At 47.4% G+C, this 15,179-nt stretch overlaps 1 protein-coding gene across 3 annotated transcripts in view; it reads right to left on the bottom strand.

The window, feature by feature from the left end:
* The window catches only part of Elmod3 (ELMO domain containing 3), a 38,049-nt gene that overhangs the window by 20,151 nt on the left and 2,719 nt on the right, over positions 1-15,179 (bottom strand). For 2 of the 3 annotated variants that reach the window (XM_021190958.2, XM_029535152.1), the window contains 3 exons: positions 13,916-14,256; positions 6,024-6,098; positions 4,661-4,730 (listed from right to left, as the gene is read on the bottom strand). In XM_021190958.2, the coding sequence (XP_021046617.1) occupies positions 4,661-4,730; positions 6,024-6,098; positions 13,916-13,969 (199 nt within the window). In that variant the 5' untranslated portion in view covers positions 13,970-14,256. The remainder of the gene's footprint in view (positions 1-4,660; positions 4,731-6,023; positions 6,099-13,915; positions 14,257-15,179) is intronic. The other variant, XM_029535153.1, reaches the window with a different exon arrangement.

The raw sequence follows: 15,179 nt of genomic DNA on the forward strand, positions 1-15,179 counted from the left end.
AAAGGAAGGAAGGAAGGAAGAAAGGAAGGAAGGAAGGAAGGAAGGAAGGAAGGAAGGAAGGAAGGAAGGAAGGAAGGAAGGAAGGACTGACCGAAAGACCCATCCTACAAAAAATAAAGAAAAGCAAGTGCGCATCTTCTCATGTCACCCTGTGCAGAGCATGGGTCACTGCAATGTCATTTCCCCTGCACTGAATCTTTCCCAACAGAAACCACCCCTGTGGCCAGCAAGCTGGCTAGCCTTTCATGAGGTTTTGTTTAGATGGCTGGTTTTTGTTCTTGTTGAGAGAGAGCATCCGTTGTAGCCCAGACTGGCCTCAAACTCAACAGGAGACACGCCCACCACGGCCAGTTGCAGGAGCACTTGTCATTTCCTTAACTACAGCATTCAACCATTCCCTTGTCTCCTTTTAGTCACTAAATCCCCGGAAAGAGCTTTTCGGGAAGCTTGGGTGCTGCTGTCATAGGAAAAACACTGGGTCAGAGATCTGTTAAGAGTACATGCCAGGGTACTGCTTACACAGCAAGCCCTTTCTCTTGCCAGCCCTGGAGCTCGTATTTGGCTCTAGAGTGATATCTTAAACTGCTGGATCTGAGTAAAATATGCATGTGTTCAGACTGCTGGTTTCATGTTTGTGTCACCTTTGTAAATATGTCACTATTGAATGCCCTTTCACAAATGTCTAAGTAATCCCGTATTACAAAGTAGATACCGTGCCAAAGCAGGAGCACAAGAGCTCTGACACAAAACTCTGCATCCCATTGCTACTTTTGTATAAGAACAATTAAAAATCTTGGGTTTGTAGACTATCAACCTGAAGGCAGGCAGGCATGGTGGTTCACGCCTGAACCCCAGCACCCAGGAAGACTACTGTGAGTCAGGGGATAGCTTAGGCTGTAGTGAGACCTTGCTTTCAAAAACAGTATTAGCAATGGAGAAAATTTTTAATAAACAAAAGATTGAAAAGAATATAAAACACGTCATTGTTCAGTCTGCCACAGAGTCAACCCTTTTAGTTTAGCGGGAGAGCGCTTGACTTGCAGCAACCTTGGGTATATCTTGGGTAGACCTTGGGTAGACCTTGGGTAGATCTTGGGTAGATCTTGGGTAGATCTTGGGTAGATCTTGGGTAGACCTTGAGTAGATCTTGGGTAGATCTTGGGTAGATCTTGGGTATATCTTTTATACCGGCCAGAAGACTTGACTTTGGCTTTTATGAAAATTACAGTTTGTACCATTAAAAAAAAAAAAGCCAGGCATGATGGTGCACTTCTTTAATCCCAGCACTTGGAAGTCAGAGGCAGGCTGAGCTCTGTGAGTTCAAGGCCAGCATGGTATACATAGTAAGACTCTACCTCAAAATAAAACAGGAAGGAGGAGCCAGAAGGGACACTTCCAATGTTCCCTCTCTTTTGTCATGTGAAAGACCGCACCAATCTAGGACTCCAACCTCAGGCAGGACACCAGATGCAGCCCCTTGACTTTGAGACAAACTGAATTTCAACAAGCCTCTGTTTCTTTGCTGCTTAGGTAGGGTCTCATGCAGCCCTGGGTGGTCTTGAACTCACTATCTAGCCAAGAGTAACCTTGAACTCCTGATCGTTCTACCTCTACCTCCCAAGTGCTGGAAACACAGGCGTGTGCCACCACGCTTGCCTAAACCTCTAGTCCACATAAAATTACCCAGCTTCTGCTACTCTGTTACAGCAATGAAGACTGGATTGATAGAACAGACTTGCATATTAAATAAAACACTATCAGATGCTGATGGCAACTAGGCAAAAATCGGCTGGAAGAGGAGGGCAGGGTTCATCTCTGCTGCTTTTTTTTGCCAAATTATTTAATCATCTAAGTTCTCACAGGAACAGGAGTGTGAGGCAATCCTGTAACTTTTAACATGGATACGCAGCCCAGGGGTAAGAGTTCAACAAGTGTTCACTATATTGATACAATCGTGGTCCCGGGGCCAGCAAGTCAGAGGATGGGGGCAAACAGAATCAGGGTCCCAACCTGATCTACTGCTAGTGACTTCCACCTTGCTACTTCCAGCCTTGGGGAGGCAGACACTGAGACTCTGAGATGTATAAAGTCAACAGAACTTAGACTTGTGTGAGTAGAGAAATAAAGTTTAACTCTTGGCACACAAGACTGTGGGAGATTAAAAAATGAGTGGCTGAACAAAAAGAGAAGAATGAGGGGTTGGGGGGTTTGTCTCAGAGCATCTGCCTAGCAAGAGACAGGCTGTAGCTTTGGTCATCAGCTCCCCTCCAGGAAAGGAAAGCCCAGAGAGAGGCTTAGCAGCTAAGAGCAGTTGCTCTTCCAAAGGATCTGTGTTTGGTTCCCAGCACCCATACTGTCAGCACAACGCCACTAGTAATGCTAGCTTCAAAGCATCCAACACCCTCTTCTGGCCTTCACAGGCACTCGGAGACATTCGCTGACATGGACACACACGTATGCATAACAAGCAATTCTTTAAAAAAGAGAGAGTGTGAGCCACAAAAACAAGTGAGAAGTGTGGCCCATCAGGGGAAAGGCTGGTGGGGTGGAGCACAGCCGCCTTCCTACCTTTGACTCTGCTCTCCAGTAACTTTATTATCCATAGACCTATCTCTAACCCTGTGACCCCTCACCTACAAGCAATCTGACAGCGTCTGTGAGCCAGGAGCAGAAGAAACCTTGGCCACGGGGACAGGGCCAGTACAACAGTTATGCAACAGAAGGTTCAAGGTCTGAGGTAGCCTTGCCCATCTGGTGCCTGAGAGATGACTACACTGTATGCACTGTCCCTGTCCTCTTGGAACCAGGATGGCCTTCCTGGCTAGATCTGAAGATAATCCTGAAATGGAACCCACAGGAGGTTGTGAGTGTGTGTGTGTGTGTGTGTGTGTGTAAAGCCAATTATCTCTAGAATAACTAATGCAGCTCACATTTTTTATTTTTCTTTCTTTTAGTATTTAATTGACTCAATTATCTTGCCGCTCCCATTTATCCATCAAACCAACAGCACTGATTCAGTCATTCTGTAAATGGAAATTAGCCAAGAGTATTACTTTTTCATTTGTTTTTTTGAGACAGCACTTGGGAGGCAGAAATAGGTGGGCCTCTGAGTTCCGGGCCAGCCTGGTCTACAGAGCTAGTTCTAGGACACAGAGAAACTCTGTCTCAAAACAAAACAAAAGTTTTAAAATTACATTTATTTATTATGTGTGAGAGTGTGCATTCCATGGTGCACATGAGGAGATTGAAGGACAAACTCTCTTCTTCTACCACGTGGGGCCTGGGAATCTAATTTAGACATGGCAGCAATATTGCATGTGTGTTTCAAAACCCCAAACAACATAGGACCATGGGCAAACTAGACTTAAATGCTCTACCACCAAGCTACATTCCCAGTTTTGTGTAGCATTTAAAGATTAAAAAATGTAAGCTGGGTAGTGGTGACGCACTCCTTTAATCCCAGCACTCGGGAGGCAGAGGCAGGTGGATTTCTGAGTTTGAGGTCGTCCTGGTCTACAGAGTGAGTTCCAGGACAGCCAGAACTACACAGAGAAAGCCTATCTCCAAAATCCAAAAAAAAAAAAAAAAAAGTATACCATCGAGGGGCTGGAGAGATGGATGGCTCAGTGGGTAAGAGCACTGGCTGCTGTTCTAGAGGACCTGGGTTTGATTTGCAGAACCCGCATAGCAGCTCATCACTGTCTGTAACCCCAGTTCCAGGGATCAGATGCCTACTTCTTGCCTCTGCAGGCACTGAATGAAAGTGGTGCACAGACACACATGCAGTCAAAACACTCACATATTAAAAACAAAAAAACCTTCTTAAGAAACATACAAAAAGGTGTATGTGATTGGATGCTCACTACAAAGTATACTGCTGTGTGCTCCATGCTATCTCATTTCATCCTTACTGGGTTTGTTGGCCAGGTCCTGCTGGGAGCAATTCCTGCTCCCATTGTGGCCATCCCTTCAGAGTGCTGGGACCCACAGCACAAGCCAGGCCAGCGTTCTACCACTGTCCCCAGCCCCTGCCTGTCTTTGTTTTCTAGTAGAAGAGAGGGTGACTAGAAAGGTTAAGCAATGTGTTCAAGGCCACATACATAAGGGAGCCAGAGTTTACACCAGAGGATGTATCTCCAAGATCATTCTGAATATAAGGATATCTTTCTTTAAAATAAACTATGGAGCACATGGCTTGAGCTGAAAGCATGCTGGTAGCAGACACCTCGCCCAGAGCAGATGGAGACCTCCCAGAGCCTCCCACTCGTGCTGCCTCATTTTCACCCTATCCGTGATGAAGAGATGTTCACATTCCCACCGCTGGCTCAGTGGAATGGCTCAGTGTCTCCAAGGCAGACAACCTGAGGACATCCCTGGGATCCACGTGGCATAAGGAGGGGACACTATTGTCACTATCGTCAGACATTATTACATGGCTTGCCCAGAAGCACACAGCAAACCACCCAAGAAGCACACAGTAAACCCACAGATAGCCTAGCTCCTAACCCAGGGCTGCTTCTAAGTTATGATGGGGAATGATAAACTTACAGAATTCTAAAAGAGAGCACGAGAGTACGGCTGATTCAGACCACAGCAAGTAGCTTCTTGGAGGCTCTGACCTGGGTCTCCCCCAAACCCCAAGGGCCCTCGGGGTCCTTACCACCTGGCTGCCACCCGTTAGTTTCTGCCGTCAGGGCCTGGAGAATACCATGGTTCTTCAGCTCCGAGATCTGCAGGGACAGGAGGCCTTTAAAGTGACGGTGGGGGTCCATGTCTCCCCATGCACAGCTCTTCCCACCCACTGGGGAGGAAATATCTGGAAAATAAAGGCTGGAAGACTCTATTCTGATGGACTGATATTAAAAATGTGTGCATGTGCCAGGCGTGGTGGCGCATGCCTTTAATCCCAGCACTCGGGAGGCAGAGGCAGGTGGATTTCTGAGTTCAAGGCTAGCCTGGTCTACAGAGTGAGTTCTAGGACAGCCAGGGCTACACAGAGAAACCCTGTCTTGAAAAACCAAAAAAGAAAAAAAAATGTGTACATGTGTGTGCACACACTCATGGAGGCCAGAGGTCAACCTTGGGTGCTCTCAGAAGATTTCCACTTTGTATTCTGCAGCAGGGACTCTCACTGGGACCGGGGCTCCCTGATTTGGCTAGCCTCACTGCCCAGTGTTCTGCTGCCTCTGCCTCCAGAGCACCAGGGTTACAGGCACACACCACACCTGGCTTTGTGTGCACTCTAGATACCAAAGCCTCACGCCGGCAAGGCATGCACTGTACTGACTGAGCTATTTCCTCCCTCCGTGTGTGTGTGTGTGTGTGTGTGTGTGTGTGTGTGTGTGTGTGTGTGTGTGTGTGTGCAAACATGTGCACCTGCTGGGGACTGACTCAGAGCCTAGTGCATACTGAGCACACATTCTACACCGAGGCACACCCCAGCTCTAAATTCAATCTTGTTTTGGTCTTGCTATGTAGTTCAGGCTGGCCTTGAACTCTTATCTTCTTGCCTTAAACTCTCAAATGCTTGGACTTACGGGCCTGCACCACCTCCTCCAGCCTAAAAGTGATTCCTTTTTGTTTGTTTCTTTCCCAAGACAGAGTTTCTCCTTGTAGCCCTGGCCATCCTGGAACTCACTGTGTAGACCAGGCTGGCCTTGAACTCAGAGATCTGCCTGCTTCTGTCTCCCTAGTGCTGGGATTAAAGGCGTGCACCACTACTACCTGGCTAAAAGTGATTCTTAGAGTGGGGCTCCTGGCAAACTTTGACTGTGAGATTGCAGTTGGGTAATGTGGGAGACAAGCATCTGCCTTGTTGAATGGTAAATAAACACAAGCACGCCCCCTCTGAGGCCGTGGTGTGCTGCTGGCATCCCCAGTGCACTCTACACGCATCCTCTGGGTGGGATGATCTCAGACAGACACTCTCTGTGTGGCAGGTTTGTGCTTCCCCAGAGCATGAGCCCCAGGAGTCTAGGCCTTCCCGTGTCTCCAGCACACAAAGGCTTATGGGTGATACGTACAGGAATTCCTCTGAAAGCCATGAGGGCACCCTTGTCCTTGTAGGATGAAGAGAGCCCAGCAGAGACACTTTCTAGCTGCAAGGCAAACAGGCAGACCAGGGTCAGTTTCCTGCAGTGATAATCTCCTTCCCACCACAGTTTAAATTTCTTACCTTTTCCTAGAATCACAAAGACATGAACTTTGGAGAAATTAGCTACAACATTATAAAGGCGAACCACGAGGCGTGGTGGTGTACTTGGGAGCTGAGAGGCAGGGTCAAGCATCTAAAGCCAGTGTAGGTGGCAGAAAGGCCTAACCCAGCCCTCACCTCCTAGGATGCGGGTGATGCAGGCAGGCTTTTGCTTCAGGCACTGGGTTCATATGATCTTCAGATGAGTGTGTAGCTGGTATAGCACTGTGTAGCACAAATGTGACTAGGGTACCCACCGTAAGAGAAAGGGAGAAGAGAGAGAAAAAGGGGAAGAAAAATCTATGAAAGGATTACTTGATATAATACTGTATGTATGTATGTATGTATGTATAATACTGTATGTATGTATGTATGTGTGTATATATATATGTGTATATATATGTGTGTGTGTGTGTGTGTGTGTGTATATATATATGCATGTATGTGCAGGTCTGAGTGCACCGTGTAGGAGCTGGGTCGCTCCTGTTACCATGTGAGTCTGGGGACTTGAACTCAGCTCAGCAGACTTGGCAGCAAGCAGGTTTACTGCTGAGCCATCTCGCCAGGTCCTAAGGAATCTTATGAAGGTTGCTCTGGTGAGAGTAAGTCTTGAGATTTGTGTCAATGACGCTCACTGGCGTACTTTGCCCAGCCCCTTCACTCAGCAAACCTTGCCCCTAGTAGTGTATGAAAAAGCAAGACAACAACAAATCACAGTGACAAAAGAAGCAAAATCACACAGCAGCGGCAAAGCCCTTTACAAGTGTCCCTACCCACATCACAGGCACAGGTGTGTGACTGTCCCCACTCACACCACAGGCACAGGTGTGCGACCGTCCCCACTTACACCACAGGCACAAGTGTGTGACCATCCCCACTCACACCACAGGCACATATGTGTGACTGTTTCTACTCACACCACAGGCACAAGTGTGTGACCATCCCTACTCACACTACAGGCACAAGTGTGTGACCATCCCTGCTCACAATCACAGGCACAGGTGTGTGACCATCCCCACTCACATCACAGGCACAGTGGTGTGACTGTCCCCACTCACACCACAGGCACAGGTGTGTGACTGTCCCCACTCATACCACAGGCACAAGTGTGTGACCATCCCCACTCACACCACAGGCACAAGTGTGTGACCATCCCTGCTCACAATCACAGGCACAGGTGTGTGTCCATCCCTACTCACATCACAGGCACAGGTGTGTGACTGTTGTCCCCACTCACACCACAGGCACAGGTGTGTGACCGTCCCCAACCACATCACAGGCACAAGTGTGTGACCCTCCCCACTCACACCACAGGCATAGGTGTGGGCCTAACACGGTAGGGGAAAAAAAATCATATAAACCAGTAAGTTCAAAACAAAAATAAACCAAAAGCACACATGACAGAGAGGGAGGGAGAGTTTTCTCTAGTGTGTGTGGGCCCTGGCAGCTCTGAACACCCCAGCGGCTCCCTGCACACCCACAAATACTGGAGCAACATACACTGGGCTTGCTGGGTGATTATTTTTTAAATGAAGGAGGGGTCAGGGGTGATTCTGGAGTTAGGGGCAGAACTAGGAGCAAATATGATCTAAATATATTGTATACACATATATAGTTCTTGAAAGATTAGTAAAAATAAATGTGAAAAAACACACATAAGAGATTTTTTTTGTCTCAAAAAATCAACCAACCAGCCTGGCAGTGGTGGCGCATGCCTTTAATCCCAGCACTTGGGAGGCAGAGGCAGGCAGATTTCTGAGTGAGGCCAGCCTGGTCTACAGAGTGAGTTCAAGGACAGCCAGGGCTACACAGAGAAACCCTGTCTCGAAAAACCAAAAAAATAAAATAAAATAAAATAAAATAAAAAATTCAACCAACCATATCCATACACCAAACAAACAAATCAAGCTGGGATTGGTAAACCACCTTGCAATCTGAGCACTCAGGAGGCTGAGACAGGAGGATGCTACTTTGGGGACCAGCCTAGGCTATAAAGCAAGAGTGGCCCAACACACACACACACACACACACACACACACACACACCACACAACAAACAACAACAAAAACCACAAAAAAGTAAGTCCAGAAGAAATGAATGATTTACACAAAAGGCAGTATCATTTTAAATAATTCCAAGTGTAAGGTGTATGTAGGAACCCGTGTGCCTGTCAGAATCTAACCTGAAGTACCTCTCCTTACTCCCCATCCGGCTTTAAGGCAGGGTCTCTAGCCAGGTTAGCGGGGCCCTTCAGGGGGTTCTAACCTCTATGCCCCATTCCACTACAGAGGTTACAGGCACAGGCCACTGTGTCTGGCTTTCCATGGGTTCTGGGGATCCAAATCTATGTCCTCGTGTTGACAGCAGGCTCTTTACCCTGCTCCCCAGCTCAAAACCACATTACTATCTTTAAAACGTCTCTTTCTTGTGTGTGTGTGTGTGTGTGTGTGTGTGTTTGTGTGTGTGTGTGTGTGTGTGTGTGTGTGTGTGTGCATATCCAAGGGTCTGTCATGTGTGTGCAGGTGCTCAGGAGAAGGAACAGATCTTCTGGTCACAAGCCCTCTGGCAGGGGTGCTGGGAAGTGAACCCAGATCCTTTGGAAGTACAGTAAATTCTCTTAACTGCAGTCACCCTTTCAGCCCCAGGCATTTTTTAAAAACACGATGCAATGACTATTTTTGGCTGTCGACTTGACTATCCCTGGAATTATCTAAAACCTGAGCTGCTGGGTATGCCTGTGAGGCATTTTTCCTGATGGATCATTTGAAATGGGAAGACCACCTTAAATCTGGTTCACACCTCTGCTGGCAGCCTAAATAAAGGTGGTGAAGAAGGAAGCTTTAGCCCTGCCTACTGGCCCTCACTTCCACTGGCAAATCCACTGCTTGTTTGTTTGTTTTTTAAACTGGCATTAGAGCCTGTTTTCTTAGGATTCTGGTGTACAGTGAAGACCAGCTCAGACTCCAGCCTCATGGACTGGACAATTACTGTATTCTTGGACTTTGCTGCTTGACTAGTTGGTCCACACCCTGTAAGCCACTCTAATAAATCTGTGTCTGTGTGTGTGGGTGTATTCATCCTATCAGTTCTGTTCTCTAGAGAAACCTGATTAATACATTTAAATAAATGGCATATGAACTATTCTGAGATAATGTTTTCATAGTCAGGTTACCAAAGGTCAAAACAGGATAAAAAAATTTTTGATTGGAGGGATCAAAGGTTACAACTCACCAGATCCTGATATTTCTAACCTTTGACCGTGCAACAGCTATTGTCATCTACAAAATTCAAACTCAGGAACCACACGTTCAAGTTATACGAGAAAGAAAGACAGAGAAAGAAAGAAAGAAAATCACAAGAAAGATGTTCTAATGCTGTAAATGTTTCCTTAAAGAATGTGGGGTTTTGCATTGGGCTGCATTCGAGTCCACCCTTGGGTGCAGTGGCTCATCAGGCTGGACACCTGCCAGTGTTCTTACTTACCAGCCCTTGAGAGTCATTTGAAGCAAGGTCTCCTGTGTTCCAGGCTGCTATGGAGGATGACCTTGGACTTCTGGTTCTCTTACCTCCATCCCCAGAGTGTCGAGGCTACAGGCATTATAGGTCTGTATCCCACAACCAAGGTACCCATTAGGGACAAGCACACTGTGGACTGAGTGACATCCTTGCCTGGATTCCCACCTTGTACCCACCCCGGGCTTGCATTGGAGTCTAGTGCTTATCTAACTGCAGAGCCACGTGTTTATTTTCATTCCTTGTAGCACTGCTTCCATGAGTTGAACAAACACTAAATGCTGACCGGTGGTGGGCATATCCACTCGGTAAGACAGTGAGAGGCAATGCAGCCATCAGCAAGTGCTAGTCTCTGGGGTTATTCAGGGCTGCAGAAGGAAGCATACACATACTGCTTCACCTATGGGCTAGTGGCATGCCCCCTCCCCCCAGCCCATCTTCCATGTGACCTAAGGGACTTTGCTTTCCTTTCCTCTGGGTTTAAGACAGACTAACCCCCACCTCGTTCTTTTATATTTATATAAAATATATTTTATATTCACTTTCATCACTACTGTTCGTTTTGAACCATTGTTTCATTACATAGCCCTGGCTCTTTTTTGGTTTTTTGAGGCAGGGTTTCTCTGTATAGCTCTGGCTGTCCTGGAACTCACTTTGTAGACCAGGCTGGCCTCGAACTCAGAAATCCGCCTACCTCTGCCTCCCAAGTGCTGGGATTAAAGGCATGTGACACCACGCCTGGCCCAGCCCTGGCTCTTATAACATGTGCTGAGGACCTGTGTCCCCTTGCCCCTTCCTCCTCTGTAGTGCTAAGGTGACAGAGGTGTGCCGTTATGTCTGGTAAGGTGGAGAAATTTCAGCCAAGACCCACATCCCTGTAGTCTACTAATTTGTTTTATTTACCTTACCATTCCTTTCTTGCCTCCTCCCCTTTCAACCATCATTAAAAAAATACATAAATACATTTTCCTGTCTTCCTGACTATTTCCAGGATCATACCCAAGTAAGGAGTGCCCATGTCTCCAGCAGGCAAGCTGCGAGTGGAAGGAAGGAAGAAGGCGACCACACAGACGGAAGGCAACTTCTTTCTATTATCTTTCTTACTTTCAGATTTTTTGGGGGGGAATATGTAAGTATATTAACTTTTCTAAAATATATAAATAAGAACAGCACAGTTTGGCCCAGTGGTACAAGCCTGGGCTTCAGCACTTGGGAGCCTGAGGAAGGACAATGTGTGCTTAAGGCCAGCCTGGGCTACATAGCAAGACCCTATTTCAAAAAAAAAAAAAAAAAAATCAAAAAGGAGAAAAAAGAAGAAAGACCAGGAGGAGGAAGAATGATAATGAGCCAGGGGCAGCATAGCACATCTTAGAGCCCAGCCTGAAGGTGTAGGAGGTCTCTGCTGCAAACGGACAAACCAGCAACAAAACAGGGATGGACCAGTGCTGTGTCAGGGCCCTGGAAACCCAGATTATCCCGCTACTCTGATCCTCTCGTTCATTTCCATGAAACTTCTTACATGCAGCAGGCCTGGCAGTGACCCCATTCTGCTCTCGACTGCACTGGTGCTAAAGGCATCTGTGTGGTCAAGTCTGGCTTTTTATGTGCAGTTGAGGATTTAAGCTTACGTCCCTGTGTTTGCATAGCAAGTGTTCTTACCCATTTAGTTATTTTCCTGACCCTGGTTTTGACTTCTTTATACGTTGTAAGAAAGAATGGAAGCCTGACAGACTACAATAGAACAGACTCTTCTATTTCTGACCTTAAAAAGTCCAAGCACAGCTGGGCATGGTGGCGTATGCCTTTAATCCCAGCACTCAGGAGGCAGAGGCAGGCGGATTTCTGAGTTCGAGGCCAGCCTGGTCTATAAAGTGAGTTCCAGGACAGCCAGGGCTACACAGAGAAACCCTGTCTCAAAAAAACAAAAATAAATAAATAAATAAATAAAGTCTGAGCACGACCATCCCCCACTGTGATATAATGGCAACACCCACTACAGATCCTCACCTCACCTCTGACCTCTGATGTTACATGGATTTCCTGCACAAGAGTCTGTGTCCTCGTCTCCTTTCAATACCAGTTCTACCTTCTCTACCAGCCTGGCCTGTCTTAGCATCTGGCTAGAGCTGGTCTCACCTCTGTAAGTCTTGATCGATTGATTTGATTTTTAAAGGAAGGAGTCCTTTAAAAAATCTATTCTTATTTATTTAAAATGTTTAAGACTTATTTGATGTGTATGCATATGCAAGTGCTTTGCCTGCATGTATGTCTATGAGCATCACGCATCCCTGGGACCTTTAGAGGCGGAAGGTATCAGATCCCTGGGCGAGACAAGCCCGTGCCGCTGAATCTCTCCAGCTCCCTGTGTTATTTTGAGGCTGGGTCTGACTAGGCTGCCTGGCTGGCATGGAACTTGTTAAGTAGACCAGGCTGGCCTCTGACGAACTCACAGAGACCCACTTGTCTCTGCCTCCCAAGTACTGGGATTAGAGGCGTGCGCCACCACAGCTGGTTCTATTTTGATTTTTAAAAATTAAGTGTGTGTATCTGTGAGAGTTTATGCCATGTGTGCGCGGCCTGCAGAGGCTAGAAAGGGCACTGGGTCCCCTGGAGCTGCAGTTATGGCTGCTTACAGGCCACCTGACATGGGTCCTCTAGAACAGCCAATGTTGTCATCTCTCTAGCCCCCTCTAAAGCCCTTGCAAGTAACCCAAGTTTCCCTGCAGAAGGCAACACGGGTATGCCTTTGATGTTCTCCATAGGCAACAGCATAGTACAAGATACAGAGCATAGCTACCTTTTTTTTTTTTTAATTGAAATTCTATCTCAGTAACATTTGGTGATTCCTGGTGTTATATATAAAGAACACTTCATCCTTCTCTGTCTACATTTCAGTCCCCTTCTAGAGACTTCCCTTTAGAAGAGAGGACAGTTTGTCCTTTTCTGAGCAAGAGATCTCCCTGGAGAGTCCAGCAAATGCTTTGTCTGTATTCTGGCCTCGGAATTCCCATTTCTGGCCAGCAAGACAGAGGGGAGGTCCAGAATGTAGGGCAAGCTTTCGGGCTCACGTGGACTTCCACTGTGACTGTGCTGAGCAGGAGGCCTCGGGTGGCCAGTGTGCTGTTTAGTTGTTAGCCAACATGACATAAAATAGAGCCCTCTTTGAAGAGGGACCCTCCACTGAGAAGGTGCCTCTGTCATATTGACCTTTAGACAAGACAAGGCTGTTGTTTTCGTTGTTGTTTTGAGACAGGATCTCAGTTTGTATCCCTCGCTGGACTAGAACTCACTACACAGACCCAGATGTTCTTGAACTCGCAGAGATCTCTGCCTGTCTCTGGTTTCTGAGTGCTGGGATTAGGTACGAGTGCCACCCTGCCTGCCTGAAATTTTCTTGACTAACAAGTGTTGAGGGAGGGCCCAGCCACTGTGGCCAGTGCCTGGTCAGGCAGTCCAGGGACATAGAAGGAAGAAGCTGGATGTGAGCCAGCCAGAGGAGCAAGTCAGGAAGCCCTGCTCCTCCGGGGCGCTGCCTCAGCTCCTGCCTCCAGACTCCTTTCCCTAAGTTCCCCCAGCGACAGGCTGTAAGCTGGGAGATGGAGTCAACCCTTTCCTCCCAGGCTGCTCTTGGTCGTGGTGTTTATCACAGCAACTGAAAGCTAAGTAAGACAGGCTGCCAGTGGTGGACAGGGAAGAGGGCAGGGGTCCATTGGTGAGTCCACGCCAAACTGATTTCTTAGGGAATTTCAGATGCTACCTCCCTCCCCAACCCCAGCAGAAGGAATCAAGGTTCTGGGAGCCATTCAGAAAGCAAGGTGCCGCCTGCGAGCAGCCATTCAGAAAGCAAGGTGCCGCCTGCGAGCAGACAGAAGCTTCTGTTTTGAGCAGGGTCTCTGTAACTCAGGCAGACTTAGTAACTGGGGACGAGCTTTTGTCCTTTTGTCTCTACCTCCCAAGCATCAGCATCACAGGTGTCCCACCATGATGGTTTAGACCCTCCTGCCTCTGTTCTCTGTGTGTCTGTCTCATCCTGGAGATGGAACCTACAGCCAATGGTTTACTGCTGAACTAACTACACCTTCAGCCCAGAATCTCCTACAACAAAGATATATGATCATCTCCCCACAATATTTGTAAAACCCCACAGTCCCTGTCTCATTTACAGTACATCGCAAGCCAGCACCTCCCTTCCTGAGTAGGAGCACTCACCTGCCCATCTTGAAATTCTTTCTCAATGAGGAGAGAGCAAGATGTTTCACTCATGACTCATATCCAGGTGGGCCTTGTCCTCGGGCTCTGAAAGGGGTTCAATACGACGGACGGACGGACGGACGGACGGACTGCGGCCCGAAGCCACCAGGAGAGACAAGCACTCTCTACTTTCACCTTCCTTCTTGGCAGTCATTCAGGCTCCGAGTAAAAAAACAGTCCCTCTGTGCCATCACCAAGGTGCAGGAGGTTTCTGTGAGTCCTGAAAAGAGCCCCCTGGGAACCGTGGAAAAACAGAAGTGGAGTAGGGAAGACTGGCTTCATCGTTCAGTCATGCCTCTCTGTTCAAGAGGGAAAAAGACTTAAAATCTTCAAGCAACTGTGAATTAATTCTAAATAAACAAGATACTTAGCAGATGTCTACTGTTTACTGCACACACCATGGGACTGGAGGGACCATACAGAGGAGTGGGGGTGGGGTGGATTGTCAGTGTCTAGAAAACAGTTCACTGTTTTAAGAAGTGGGGTCTGTTTCTAGCCATGGCATCACTGAGACCTTGCTGGTTTACTGCGGGTAAGACTGGTGGTTGCATTGGCTTTGTTCAGATCCTAGACAGGGTAGAGCTGCGGGCCTTACAATACTAGACCTGTTTCCTGGAGTGACAGAGAAACTCAAAATGCAAGATGATGTCCTAACCTTGCCAAGCCAAACTGATCAACTCTCTGTGTGTGAGAAACTGTGTGTGTATGGGCGGTGCAATTATGGTGCAGTGCTGGTGGTGGGGATCAGTCTACCACTGAGCTACATCTCCAGATCAGCTCTTGTATGTGTACACACATGTGTATATGTGCAGGGTTCATGTGTGTACATGCACACATGTGCATATGAGCGGGTGAAGAGGATGACGTTAGCTGTTGTTCCTCAGGCTCTGTTCACTTTAATTTTTTGAGGCAAGATCTCTTTTATTTGCCTGGGACCCAATGAGCAGGTTGGGATGGCCAGCCAGTGAGCTTTAGAGATCTGCCCATATTCGCCTTCCTGATGCTGGGATTACAAGTATGTGCTACCACACCCAATTTTTTAAAAATGAATTATTTTCATTTGTGTACTCCTGTGTGTGTGTGTGTGTTCCATAAGGCATTGGAGTCCCTGGAACTGGAGTTACAGATGGTTGTGAGCTGCCACGTAGGTGCTGAAAGCCAAATCCTGGTCCCCTGCTAGGGCAGCAGATGTTCTTAAGTAAGCATCTCTCCAGCCCTTCTC

Source organism: Mus pahari, chromosome 2 (genome assembly GCF_900095145.1).
Source record: "Mus pahari chromosome 2, PAHARI_EIJ_v1.1, whole genome shotgun sequence".
Taxonomy (NCBI): Eukaryota; Metazoa; Chordata; class Mammalia; order Rodentia; family Muridae; genus Mus; species Mus pahari.